General features: G+C 47.7%; 1 protein-coding gene across 1 annotated transcript; it reads left to right on the top strand.

Moving 5' to 3' along the window:
- The first annotated feature begins 2,386 nt into the window (after window positions 1–2,386).
- Window positions 2,387–11,002, top strand: NPHS2 (NPHS2 stomatin family member, podocin). The gene is made up of 8 exons (XM_056497473.1): window positions 2,387–2,684; window positions 4,240–4,343; window positions 5,240–5,312; window positions 5,625–5,707; window positions 5,970–6,173; window positions 6,518–6,573; window positions 7,391–7,469; window positions 7,854–11,002. Exons 1-8 carry the CDS (start codon window positions 2,408–2,410, stop codon window positions 8,130–8,132), a joined length of 1,155 nt encoding a protein of 384 aa, XP_056353448.1. The 5' UTR covers window positions 2,387–2,407; the 3' UTR covers window positions 8,133–11,002.
- Window positions 11,003–11,312: the final 310 nt, after the last annotated feature.

The following is an 11,312-nucleotide window of genomic DNA, read 5'->3' on the forward strand; positions in this document are numbered from 1 at the left end:
GGCTTTCCGCTCTCTCGGGGCTGGGGAATGCCGCCCGCCCCTTCTTAGAAAAACCCCCAAAACTATTGGAGAAGAACCCGGACATGATCGAGTCCAACCCATGACCCAGCAGCACGATGTCAGCCAGACCAGAGTACCGAGTGTTATGTCCAGGCTTTTCTTAAACCCCTTCAGGGATGGTGATGTCCCCACCTCCCGGGGCAGGTTGTTCCAGTGTCTAACCAATCTTTACCGTGAAGAAATTTCTCCCTAGTCCAACTCGAACCTCTCCTGGTGCACCTGGAAACTGTGTCCCCTTGTCCTATTTCTGGTTGCCTGGGTGACAAGCTTGATTCCCAGTTGGCCTCACCTTCCAGTGGTTGTAGAGAGTGATAAAGTCTCCCCTGAGCCTCCTTTCCTTCAGACTGAGCTCCCCACAGCTCCCTCAGCTACTCCTCATCAGACTTGTGCTCCAGACCCTTCCCCACCTCCATTGCCCTTCTCTGGACTTCCTCCAGAACCTCCTAGTGCTATTAAGAGGACTCTTGTATTGTAAGGAGTCTTGATTTTTTTTTTTTTTTTTTTTTTTTTTTTTTTTTTGTCCCATCTAAGAGGAAAATCCACAATGGAGACACAAAGAGCACATTAGGAAAGAGCCACACACAGAACAGGACCAGTTCCTTCAATGTAACAATATTTAAAACCAGATGTGGTTATTAAGAGGAGCCTTGTATTTTTGTCAGTCCCATCTGAGAGGAAAATTCACAGAGGAGACATTGACTTTCCAGAGGTCACAGAGTGTAGTTAAAGAGGGGTGCAATGGCTGTTTCCTAAGGGCTCACAGATACCTGATCAATTGCACAGCTGATTTCCACACAGGACCTTTCAGACTGAAACCTGTGAATTTTGGGACACCCATCAGCACATGCTCTCAAAAAATCTCCTCATTTCAAAATTAGCAATCAAACACATCTCCTAGGCATGGTGGAGTCAGGACCCACTGGTTGAATAAAACACCAGACAAAATCGGTATGTTGCAGGTTTGGAAGTGTTAAACATGCCAGGGTGCTTTGACAAGACACCAACTGGGATCCAAAACTAGACCTTAGCTGCCTTTAGCTGTTGCTGCTTAAAACACCACCTTTTCAGCAGCTGGGGCCATGTCTGCCAGTCCCATGTTGGCCAAGTGATAAACACAAAGTGGAAAAGGTTTCTGGAGCACTTCCAAAGAATATACACTGTATAAATTTATTAATTACACCTTATTTACATCCAGCCTTTTTCTGCCTTTAGCCCTTTCCATCTATCACTTCCCTGGTGACCTGCTGACACGGCACCCAGCACAGCAGAGAAAGCAGGCAGCTGGTGCTCCTGCCCTCCCTGCCTGCAATATCCTGACTCCAGGTGGAGCACAAGTATCCAATAAAACAGGAATCTGTGGAAAAACAAGATAAACATCCCCACAGCTGTCCTTCCTGCTCCCTCCAGCCACTCCTCCACACCAGGAGCTGGAATCCCTGAGCTCAGCCCTGCCCTGATTTATGACACAGGTGTGTCCTTCTGTAGTGTAATTTCTAGCCAGGTGCTGATTTCTTTAGTACAGTGGGTGACTTTAAAAGTGTTTCTTCCACAAGTTTCTGCAGATGTCAACACAGTCTGAGCAGCATGAAAAGAGAAAGCTCCTGTGTTTGCTCTGCCATGCTCCTGCTGTGGAAAACTAGGGAGGCATTTAGGCACAAACTCTTTTGGCAATTTAGATTCAACAGCTCTAACTCCGTGATGGCTCTCAAATTAACACCATTCAGGAAAGCTGGGACCAGTTACTTTCCCTCCTTGCAAAAATGTGACTCTAGAGAGAGGGGGGATTGCTGCAAATGTCCCTTCACAGTGCCAACCAAAAGGTTTCTGGCGATCAGAGCAGGGTGAGGTGGTACTCACCCAGACGTTCACCTCCAGCCACTCCCAAGTAAGCCACTGGTCTCACTAGCAAAGGTTTTTCACCCTGCTGTCTATTCTGAACCACTCTCCCCTTTTTTATTTTTGGGGCTACATGCCTGACAGCTACTTTTAGGCAGCTTTTCAACAGCTTTGCAGAAACTATCTGCTAAAAGTCACCGGAGTGCTTCTGATTGTATTTTATTTCCAAAGGCAGGAAGATGCAAATAGAATGTCCTTCTGGGGTCCACCCTGTCTAGGTCTAACTTTCCTTCCGTCTCCACAGCAGTGCATGGTGAGAGCAGAACAGCTGGAAACAGCTTGCTCACTTCACTGTCCATTGTGCCTGCAAGCCTGTGATGAACTTGAAAAGAGCCTCCTTGATGTGACACCTCCCCTTCTCTCCTCCCCTGCCTGCTTTTCCTGCCTGCAGCAATAAATTTGAGCACGTACTCCTTCTACTCCCGAGGCATCTGCGTGCTCCTTGGCGCAGATGAGGATGGAGAAAAGGTCTCGGAGCTCTTCCAGGGAGTCTCACAGAAGGCGCAGAGAGTCCCCAGCTGCGCAGAGCAAACGACAGAAGAGAGAGAGCAGCAGAGAAGCTGCCAAAGGAAAGGGAGATGTAAAGCAGGAGAAAGCCAAGGAGACCAAGAGCACCTTGGGGAGCGATGGTAGGGTGCACACCTCCACGGTGGTGGACGTGGATGATGTGATGTCTGATGAAGAAATGGATGCAATGGCATTGCTGGATAGTGAGCAGCAAGAGGAAGGTATGGCTTAAAGAAGGGAAGGGGTTGGAAAACTGTGGGCTCTCTGTTGCTGTGTGGGTCACAGTATGACTGCTCTCTGCATGGTGTCATCACACTCACGTTGCACAGGTGTGGTTATCCTCAGGATAGCATATGGGAGATTCTCCAGCCAGCCTCCCAGCCAGCTTCTGCAGGCTTATTAGCACCATCCAGCAAAGCAGTGAGCCTGGATACAAGCAGTTACATTCCCAGCATCCTTCATGCTTCAGCTTGCTACTCCCCAGTTCTGTTCATGCTCTGGTCTCTTCCTCTTGCCTGGCCTCCTTTAGGTGGATGGCATTGGCCTTACTGCCAGTCCATAGTCCAAAGGACCTCACTGTGGAGAAGAACTGCCCTTAAGGTGCACACTTGCCGCTCACCTGCTGGATAACCTTTAGGAGCAGCTCCTCTCCATGAGTTTGTTAGGCACATTCCCAGCCTACTACAATAGAAGGGAGTATGGTGATCCTCTTGGCAATACGATGGTCTGTTTGGGCTCAGCATCACCACAGGCATGGCAGATGTGTATTACAAGAGCCAGCACCACTTGTGCCCTTCCATGTTAGCACCTCTGCTGCCCCAGAGTGACACAAAGGTTCAGACTTGCTCCTGACTCCCTGGGAACTAGCTTTTCACAGCTTCATCTTTCAGCCTCCTTCACAGGAATTGCAGCTGTTGGGCAGTGCTTAGGAGCAATGGTTACTACACAGGGTTTTGGGATCTGAAGCTCCCTCAGGACCTGGTGGGTCTGCAAAGTATTTCAAAGGCAGAGGGGCAGGGATGGAAGGGTTGGAGGGGATTAAAAATGGGAGAGATTGTAACTTTCCAACTTCACAGTCAGAAATCCTGATCTACTCTCTGGCTCATGCCATACCTGCCGATTTTTCCCTCAGACAGGAGCTCAACAAAGGGCAGCCAGAGCAATCCACACTCACTTTGGGGAGATGTAGACAGTAGTAATCTGTCTGACCACCCCAATCATCCTCCAGTACCTTGGGGTGACTTCTTAGAATACAGGAATAATTTACTAGCACCAGAAGCTTTATCCCACTGCATTAGGCAGCTGGGATGCAACTAAAATTCTATTCCAAAATGACTTAAAATACTCCTATAAAGAAGGGCACTTCAAGCTTGCATATATAAAGCTCTCTCTTATTTTCAAGCTTTAGCTCATTTTTCCAGATAAACTTCAGGGACCCCAGCTCAGCAAAGTTGTCCATTCCAAGCCTTTCAACCCTGCTTGGTAGCCCCAGTTCTTCAAAATAAAGTCTGCTCTCTAGTCAAGCAACTGTGGAGAAGCCTGGCTCAATTTTTGTCAGTAAAGCTGAGACAAAATCTATCCCTCCATCCTTGTAGCTCCTGGCAATCTGGAGCAGGGAGTGCTCCTTAACTCACCTCCAGAGAGAGCCAAGTGGTTAATTTACAATTAGTCCAGACAAAGGACAACAGTGAAGCTGATATGTGCAGGCACTTGTCAGGCTATCAGTATTTTGGGAGCAGTCCTCTTCTAACACAGTCCTGTTGGGTTTCTCCCTAGGTGTAAAGTCTCCTGGTCTGGGTGTCTGTGAGTGGCTTTTGACCATCTTGTCTTTCCTGTTCATCATAATGACCTTTCCTATTTCCATCTGGTTCTGCATGAAGGTGAGAATAGCCATAAGGCCTTTCAGGATTTGGTGTCTTTTCTGGATGTCACACATGTCAGCATAAAGGTTTTTTTGGTATAAGGCCCAAAAAATTATTTATAAATATAAATTTTTATGTATATATATATATATATATATATATATATATATTTATGCCTCTTCAACTCATCATTAATTTTAATTTGTCCTTTATCGCATGTTGCTAGAGCACAGGGGTCCAACCATTGCCTATCAAATACTCCTGCTGAAATACCAGCAGGAAGGAACTAATGTTTCTCCTTTCTAAAACAAATTGCAAGACTGTTCACTTTCAGACACATCCCTCAGCCTACCTGGCCCAGACATGGCTGCATGACAGCAGCAGAGTAAATAGGCTTTAAATTCAAAATTTTAAGAGAGATTGATCTCTCAGTTAATAGCAGATTTTCCCTCTACCTCTCATTTTATTGAGACTTGTAGCATGGCTACAAGTAGGCATTTGTAGACATTTTGATTCCCACTTCTCAGGAAATTTCACATTTGTCTCGATATCAACAAGAATGTCAGTATTACAGCTCAGCTCTTAGGATAAGCACTTATTTGCCTTGGAGGGAAACAAGCAACATGAAACATTTTAACTTGGGTTATTTAAGTTTGGCCAGGCTATAAGGAAGAAAAATTCTGGGTCATCTTGGGAAGCTGCATTACTCAAATCTCTGTCTGTCACAGAGCTCCTCGTATCCAAGGCTGACCAGCAGTTCTAGGCAAAGGGTAAAGTGACTCAGTGACAGGTGATACCTGCTGAAATCCTCCCTTTGCAGGGCTTTTCCAGACTAAACTTCCTCCTGTGCTGGTGAGGCTATTTTCCCAGTCCCACTTCTTGCTCTCCAGCCTAGCTTTTGTTTCCCTCTGCAGGTAGTGCGGGAGTATGAGAGAGCCATTGTTTTCCGACTGGGGCATCTCCTTCCTGGCAGAGCCAAAGGACCTGGTGAGGTGTTTACTGTGTTCCCCCCAGCCACACTGCTCCTCTTCTGCATGCCTTACCAAAGTTTACCTGCTGCTGCCCTCCAAGCAGACATGGCCAGACAGGAGACGGGGTGGTTTTCGTTCCCTTCATTTTTAGGACCAGTAGTTTCTGATGGCTTTTCCATTACAGAAGTACCCTGAGAGTTTGAGCCTATGTATAGCTGCTCTTTTGTAGGTCTGCATGCTAAACCCTCCCCTCCCCTCTTCTCCAAAACAGAAGAGGTAATTTCTGTAGTTCTGGTGATTACTTGCTGTCTTTCTCTTCCTCCCACAGGCCTTTTCTTTTTCCTTCCCTGTTTGGACACCTATCACAAGATAGACCTCCGCCTCAAAACCCTGGAGATCCCTTTCCATCAGGTACGGCTGACAACCCCACTCTGTATTAATTCTGGGATCTTTTTAATGTTAAATCTTATGCTTGCAGCCTTCATCCTTGCAAAGAAAAGTTTGACAAAACATCTCAAAGTAACCTCTAGTTTGCCTGAGGTCAGTAGGAGATGTGGAAGCTACAAAGACTCAACCCTTCAGCCATCTCAATCATTCTCTCAGCTGTGTGCTTTTCTGTGCTACCTTAGGGTTGCCAGAACCAGCTCCATCTCCCCTAATATCTTCTACTTAGGTGGTGACCAAAGACATGGTTACTTTGGAGATAGATGCTGTCTGCTACTACCGGTTGGAAAATGCTTCTCTTCTCCTCACCAACCTGACCAGCATCTCCAGTGCCATCCAGCTGCTGGTGCAGACCACCACAAAGCGCCTCCTGGCACATCAAGCCTTCTCTGAGCTTCTGCTGGAGAGGAAGAACATCAGCCAGGAGATAAAGGTGCTTCTGTGGGGAGGGAGACAGCAAAGCAAGGGGTGAATTGAGGCTCCACAAGGAAGCTCAGGTGGTCAGTCCCTCAGAGTCACAGACACTGGTTTGAAGAAGGCTTCCACTCTTGGAGTCAGTGTGGACTCTAGTTAAATCACCCTAAACTCCTGGGGTAAACCCAAATGGGAGTGAGGGCAGTCATTTTATTTCTGAGAGGCCTTGCCCAGTAGCACACTGAACCTGATAAATCTGCCTACAGTCCTGCAATTAAAGTCCCTGTGCTGTCTTGCTCCCTGTAAGGGGCCTAGACCAGGGCAGCTGTTCTCTCCATGCTCTAAAAATGTTTGTCTTCGTAGGTGGCTTTGGATGCGGTCACAGGCTGCTGGGGGATCAAAATTGAGAGAATAGAAATGTAGGTAGGAAATGCCAGTAGAAGGGAATTCTCTCTCCCTTTGCAAGCACCTGTCCTGTGCTGCTCCTCTTCCTGCTTTGCCTCTGGCTCTCTTCCTGCAGGTGTTCTGCACAAGGTATAGCCTCACCTCTCACTTTCCTATTTTCCCTGCCCTTTTCAGCCTCTGCCTCAGAGGCTGAATTTCCTCAATTAAGAGTGTTCTTTCTCCTGCCCTGACAGCCAGAGCAGGATCCTTAGCTGGGATCTCATCACCATTTTGCTGCTTCTGCAGGCAGAATTTGCACCCAGTTCTGGTAGCCCAAAAGGCACAGCAAGGCACTGAACTCTCTGTGTCACACTCTAGATCAAAGGCCCTGGGGTCTCAGCACTGGTAGGAATGGGCTCATCACTCAAGTCTGTGCAGAAAGGTGGGATTCACTTATCACACAGAGGGACACGGAAGAGAGAACCTGACAGTGAATGAATAAATCTGTGAACAGAACATTGCTGTGCCTATCTTGAGAGCTGTCTCCTAGTGGAATCTCTGCTGCCTCACAAAGAGTGAGCTTAAACTATAAGCCTCAGAGACACAAAGAAGTCTCGCTGCTGCCTGGTGATTATGCAAGTGTGGTCACTAAAAGACCAGGCTAAAGAAAAGGATGGGACTAGAGGTAGAAGGCTAAAGTGAAACACCAAAAGAGGGACACCCAGGGGGGCAAAGAGTATGAAAGAGCTGCTATGCAGAGACCAACTGAACCCACCCCCAAGCCTCAGACTGACCCTCCAGTGCTGCCAGGAGAGCCAAGAGCCCAGCTAATGCCTGTCTTTACTTCCACAGCAACAACGTGCAGCTGCCTGCTGAGCTCCGGCAGTCCCTGGCTGTGGAGGCAGAGGCCCAGAGGCAGGCCAAAGTGCGGGTATGCAGCATCTGAGCACCTCTCATCTCCTTCCAAAGCACTCCTCCTCCCTTTCCCACCTCTGGTTTGGGGTCCTGGGACATGCCACATAGGCACACAGCTCTGGGTTGATGTGTTTCCTTTAATTCCTGAGCAAGAGCTGAGTCTAACAAGGGGAGCTCAGTTGTGAGCTCCGATGGGCCTGGTAAAAACATGTCAGAACATGAACTTCCAGACTTCTGGCAGTGCCAAGACGTTAGTACATGCTGTGATCTTCAAGGAGCAGGAATGCTATAATCACACTGACCCTGAAAATCTCACCATGGCAACCTCCCTCTGTAACAAACAGTGCATGCTCCCTCACTCACAGCCTCACAGAACCTTCCTCCTTCCCCTGCTTGCTAGGTGATCGCTGCAGAGGGGGAAAAGGCTGCTTCTGAGTCCCTGAGGATGGCAGCTGAGATCCTGTCCAGCGCTCCAGCTGCTGCTCAGCTCCGTTATCTCCATGCTCTGCACTCCCTTACCACAGAGAAGCCTGCTGCTTTCATCTTGCCTTTGCCTCTGGATGCCATGAACCTCATCTCTCCAGCTACCCACAGCTCTCCAGCTGTGAGCAGCCTCCTCACAGGCACCACAAAGCTCCCAGAAAACCCAAAAGACAAGAAGGACTCACCCATGCTCTGAGAGAAATGCTTCCCACATTGCTCCTGCTCAGAAAGGAGCAAGAAGGCTGGCCCAGCATCAGGTTCTGACCTGGAGGCAGGAGGGAAAACAGCCCAGGCCTGCAATATAAAGTGGATTGTACACAGAAAAAGCCTTTATTGTTTTGGAAAGGAAAAATGTGGAGTGCAAGGAGCAGGCCTGGCAAGTGTGTGAGTAGGGGGCTGACAGAAGTGGGGTGTCATCCCTTCTCCACAGAGCCAGACACATCCTTGACACATTATAGCTTGGCTTCTGGAGTCTGATCCATCTTGCCCCATCACCTTGGAAGGAAGGTCAGATCCTCCCCATGCCCCCCATCCACAAACCAAACAGCCAGGCAGGTGGGAGTGGGAGCACAGCAAGCCATGGGTGAACAGCACACAGGCAGAATGGTGAGTGCTGCCATCCTGGTGGTCCTGTAAGGAGGGAAAGAGCCGGGTCCTTGTGGTGTCCTGGATATGGGATTTCAGTAACCACCTACATACATCCCCACAACCAAGGCGTTTAGCCCAGTTCTGAAGTGGAAAGAAAAGGAAGAGGAGGATAGGACAGCCTTTAAAGCTTGGTGCTTCCCTGCCAGCAACATCTGCTGTGCAGAGGAAAGGCTGTGCTGCTGCTCACTTCCACAGGGTGGTGAGGCAGGACAATGTCTGAGCTCCTAGGCACTTAAAAACATTAAGGTGACCCGTTTAACCAAGGCCCACTGGCCTGACGAGGGTAAGCAGGCAGCATGGGCTGAGAGCGTCAGGAACAGTAACACTTTTGCCTGCCTGCAACTGCCTAGGTGATTTTCACACACTAAAAGAGAGAGTTATTAAAAATCCTAGAAGCCACAAAACTCCTATGTATCTTCCCTGCCTACAGCTGTTTGAAATGGCCAGGAACCTACAGGTATTGCAGTCCTTTCCCTTGGCATAAATCTGGAGTACTGTCAAAGGAAATATCCCTGCACTCAGATTTTCTGATCCTGGTGCCCTTTGTGTGGAAGTCAGCTCTGCTCCTGCCCTTTTACTTGACCTACAGCATCTCCCCTTGCTTCAAAGCAGATCTCCCTGCACAGCCATTCCCAGAGCCACTGTTCTGCTGTTGGTGTCCTGTACAGGTCAAGATAGGGGGCACTTTGTTGCCTTTCTCTTAATTGCACCCACATTGCTGGCCATAATGCCAGGGGATGCCCAGCCAGTCGCTCATTCTTGGGTTTTCTTTTATTCACAACTCTTTGCCTGCTGGTTACTCTGGCTGCTCCCATGATACTCAATCTACAAGTATTTGCCAGCATTTTTACAGCAAGGACACCTGACCAATTAGCCCTCTTACAAGTGACTGGGAAGTGGGAAAAATCCACCTCTGAACTTGGCAGTGACCACACAAGCACCTGACCTCCTGCTTACATAATTTGCCACTGTAACCCTCCGAGGGGAAGGGGCAGCAGGATCACTGTGGCTCCTGGTGTGTCTGTGATAGATCTCAGGAGTGACCTGCTCATGGAAAATTAGCTCTGGGAAATGGAACAGCTCTGTCATCTTCCACTGAGGAGCATGAACTGTGTAGCTACCCCTCTAAAGCTGTTTCTGGTTCTGCTGGAATAGGCCCTTCTTTCCCAACTTCTAGGGCATATGGACAAAAGGGCATAATGCTACAGAGAGAGCTGCAGCTGATCCTTTCTCTGAACACTTCTTTGGCTGCATTTCTAACTGTGTAAAATGATCCAACCCCACCAAGATTCTTGGCACATGAAGGACCAACAGCTTTACAGATAAAGTCTCAAAGGAACGGCAATTAGCCCAAGAGCTGACTGTCAGGAGTCACAGAGCACTACACCAGGGCACACCCATTACCCTGTTTGCACTTGTATCTGCAGAAGCCAGGCATAGGTTTTTCAAACATGTCACTTTCTAACAGAAAGGCAAATTATAGCTAAGAGCATCCTCAGTTCCAAAAAGCATGCCTTGTTCCAGCAGAATCTTCTCTCTTTTACATATACAGAGCCAGCAGAAACTTGTCATTTTACCATCAGGAGATACTATGCTCAAAAAACTTGCTGAAGTAAAACATAGTTTAAAAATGTACTTGAGGATTAGTGACAGAAGAAGTTTCCAAGAATTTACTCTGAGGGAGTGGGCAGGTGTTGTCTGAACTGATGTGATTCCTGACAGTTTCACTACCTGCTCTTCCAAGCTGAGAAGGGGTCATATTGCAGAGTCATCCTGATTCTTGCACATTTTCCTCTTAATCAGTCAGACAGCTGGTAGCTGGATCATCTGAAGCTCAGAGGATGAAGAGGGTGCACATTATCAAATACATAACCAGGCCATGCTGGCACTGAGGTGAAAAAACCTCTTGATATGAGAGGGAAGAGGTGCAAACAATTTGCTTACATGCTCCAACGGGGATAAGGCAGAAGGAAATAAAGCAGCAAGAAAAGATGGATGAGTGCAAACAGGAGGGGCAAAGGCAAGAGAGATGAGTTGCATAGACAATTGAGGTAGCAATAGTTTTACAAGGATGACAAAGTGTACAGATATTAGAACTGTGGGAGGAGGCAGAGGACACCTGTGGAAGTGGAAGAGGCAGGAAGAAGAGCAGCATAAATGCTGAAATGGCAGACAGGTCAGGGTGGTAGGTAAGGACTAACAGCAGTGAGTCAGGGTGAAAGCTACTGGAAATGGGCACCAAGACACTACTCAGCCATTGCTGTTCTTCAGAGTTTGCTTTTTCTGGATCCCTTGGGCTGGCCAGAGGTAGAAGCTTTGTGACTTGAGCAGGCCACAACTTCTGAGATATTTTCTTGGAAATTTTTCCGAAATAAAAACCAGCAAGCCAAAGCCATTAAAAATGCCAGTTAAAATGTGCCCAATGTATCATATCCTTAACAAACAAGTTAGCCCCTCCTCCCATTTTGAAATCAAAGGGACAAGATACACTGAAGAACTAAAGGAAGAAATTTTCATTCCCATTCTTTCTTCTTCTCCACATTTAAATCTTGTCAATCTAATTGAGAAAGGACACAAGGAAATGCTTTCATGTCTAATAAGCTTGTGACCTCACTGCCACTCCAAATGGGCAAGAACAGTAGGTAAGCAGTGTTCAAATACCTCCTGGAGAAAGCAAGAGTGCCCTATTCTATGAATATAAAAGATCTGTGGCCTCTGGAATGTAGTT

Source organism: Oenanthe melanoleuca, chromosome 8 (assembly GCF_029582105.1).
Source record: "Oenanthe melanoleuca isolate GR-GAL-2019-014 chromosome 8, OMel1.0, whole genome shotgun sequence".
Taxonomy (NCBI): Eukaryota; Metazoa; Chordata; class Aves; order Passeriformes; family Muscicapidae; genus Oenanthe; species Oenanthe melanoleuca.